Source organism: Lepidothrix coronata, unplaced genomic scaffold (assembly GCF_001604755.1).
Source record: "Lepidothrix coronata isolate B3197 unplaced genomic scaffold, Lepidothrix_coronata-1.0 Scaffold350, whole genome shotgun sequence".
Taxonomy (NCBI): Eukaryota; Metazoa; Chordata; class Aves; order Passeriformes; family Pipridae; genus Lepidothrix; species Lepidothrix coronata.
The window spans coordinates 42,756-44,671 of record NW_016690530.1 but is presented as its reverse complement, the minus strand read 5'-3'; the positions used below and the strand labels follow the sequence as shown (position 1 = coordinate 44,671).

The window sequence follows — 1,916 nt, the reverse complement described above, 5'->3', positions numbered from 1 at the left end:
AAATCTTTGCTTAAAGATGGCTCTGGAATTCGGGATTTAGGGAGATAAAACTCCTGGTTGTCCCCCTCCCTTGGGCTGGGTGGTTGGAGCTGGCAGGGGAAAAGTGTCCCAGGGTTGTGGTGGCCCAGGAAATGTCCCCATTTCTCCTTGCAGGCTGAGGGAGCACCTCCATCACTCCCAAAACCTCTTCCCACCCCAAAGGACCCGTGTCCCACCATCCAGGGCTGGAATCTCCCCTGGGGGACACAGGGGAAGGGTCTCTGTCCCCAGCAAAGGTGCTGGGGGGTGTAAACACACCTTCCTCCATCATCCCCCAAGTCCCTGAGCTGTGGGGGAAGAATCCGGATTCCCAGCCCAAGGGGGAAGGATCCGGAACAGGCACCTAAAAAATGTGGTGTTCAGGTAAGAATTTAATGTGTAAACGGGTGTTTGTGAAGGTCCTCAAAGCAGGGAGGACACGCAGAGGGAAAGCCAGAGGTGCCACCACCCCGGCTCTGCCCCCTTGAGATGGTCCTGGAAAAATGCAGGATGCCCAAAATCCCCAGGAAAGGCTCCTGGGTGGCCCCACCGGCCTCGGGGAGAGGGAGAGGAGGAGGAGGATTTCCCAGTGATTGAAGGATTGGAATCGTTCCCTTGAGCCACCACCACAACCTCTGTGCTCCTGGGAGATCCAGGAGCCTCATCCCGATGCTGGGGGAGTGAGGACAGAGGTGAACTGCAGGGTCCTCAAGCCAGAGCGAGGTGGAGGAAGAGGAGCAGGAGGTGTCCCAGGACCAGCAGCCCGCCCGTGGCCGTGCAGGAGGAGGCAGTGGAGGATTCACCTGGAGGCAGAGGGAGATGAGGGGCAGGGGGAGGGCTCTGGAGGGATCCCAGGCCCTGAACCCCTCCCTGGGATCACTCCTGCCCCACACCAGCCCACGGTGCCGGGGGGAAAGGTCCCCACAGCTCCTGACCCGAGGGACTGCAGGGAACCCCCCCTTGGGGGTCGGGCTCTTCTCCCACACAACCAGGCACAGGACGAGGGGAAACGGCCTCGAGCTGTGCCAGGGGAGCCTCAGGGGGGACATCAGCAGGAATTTCCTCCTGGAAGGGGTGGCCAGGCCTTGGCAGGGGCTGCCCAGGCAGGTGGGGGGGTGCCCACCCCCGGAGGTGTCCAGGGAAGGGTGACGAGGTGGGGACGGGGCACGGGACGGACTCGACGACCTCGGAGTTCCCTCCCAGCCTCAGGGATTCCGTGACCTGCTCTCCTCGGGGTCCCCAGAGCTGCTCTGGGGACCCTCCAAAGCCACCCCAGAGCCCACCCCCCCGCGCTGTGGCCCCCCCTTACCTGTCCAGGAGCAGGGGTGCCTGTAGGTCAGCGAGGCGCTGTTGGAGGAGGCGGGATTGCTGACCTTGCACACGTAGGTCCCCTCCGAGGGGTTGAAGGAGACCTTCTGGACGGGGCCCCCCACGCCCTCCAGCAGGACCTGCCGGGGGGGGATCCACTCGTAGGTGACCTCCGGGAGCCCCACGGAGCACTCGAGGGTGGCGTTGCACTGCTGGTCATCGTCCTGGGTCACCGTGACCCTCACCGTGGGCTTCGGGACCACGTCTGGGAGGGGCAGCGGGATTGTCACGGTCACCCCGGGACAGCCCTGGAACAGCCCTGGGCCCCCCAAATTCAGGAAGGACATGGAGGGGCTGGAGCAGGGCCAGGGAAGAGCAGCGAGGCCGGGGAAGGGTCTGGAGCACAATTCCTGTGAGGAGAGGCTGAGGGAGCTGGGGGGGCTCAGCCTGGAGAGGAAGAGGCTCAGGGGAGACCTCCCCACTCTGCACAACTCCCTGACAGGAGGGGGGAGCCGGGGGGGGTTGGTCTCTTCTCCCAGGCAAGACAAGAGGGCTGGGTCTGAAGCTGTGCCAGGGCAGGTTTAGGTTGG

At 64.0% G+C, this 1,916-nt stretch overlaps 1 protein-coding gene across 1 annotated transcript; it reads right to left on the bottom strand.

Annotated features, from left to right (window-relative positions):
• Nucleotides 1-387: 387 nt before the first annotated feature.
• On the bottom strand, nt 388-1,673 carry CD48 (CD48 molecule). The gene is made up of 2 exons (XM_017838631.1): nt 1,328-1,673; nt 388-821 (listed from the first exon to the last, which is right to left on the bottom strand). Exons 1-2 carry the CDS (start codon nt 1,671-1,673, stop codon nt 727-729), a joined length of 441 nt encoding a protein of 146 aa, XP_017694120.1. The 3' UTR covers nt 388-726.
• Between the last annotated feature and the right edge of the window lie 243 nt (nt 1,674-1,916).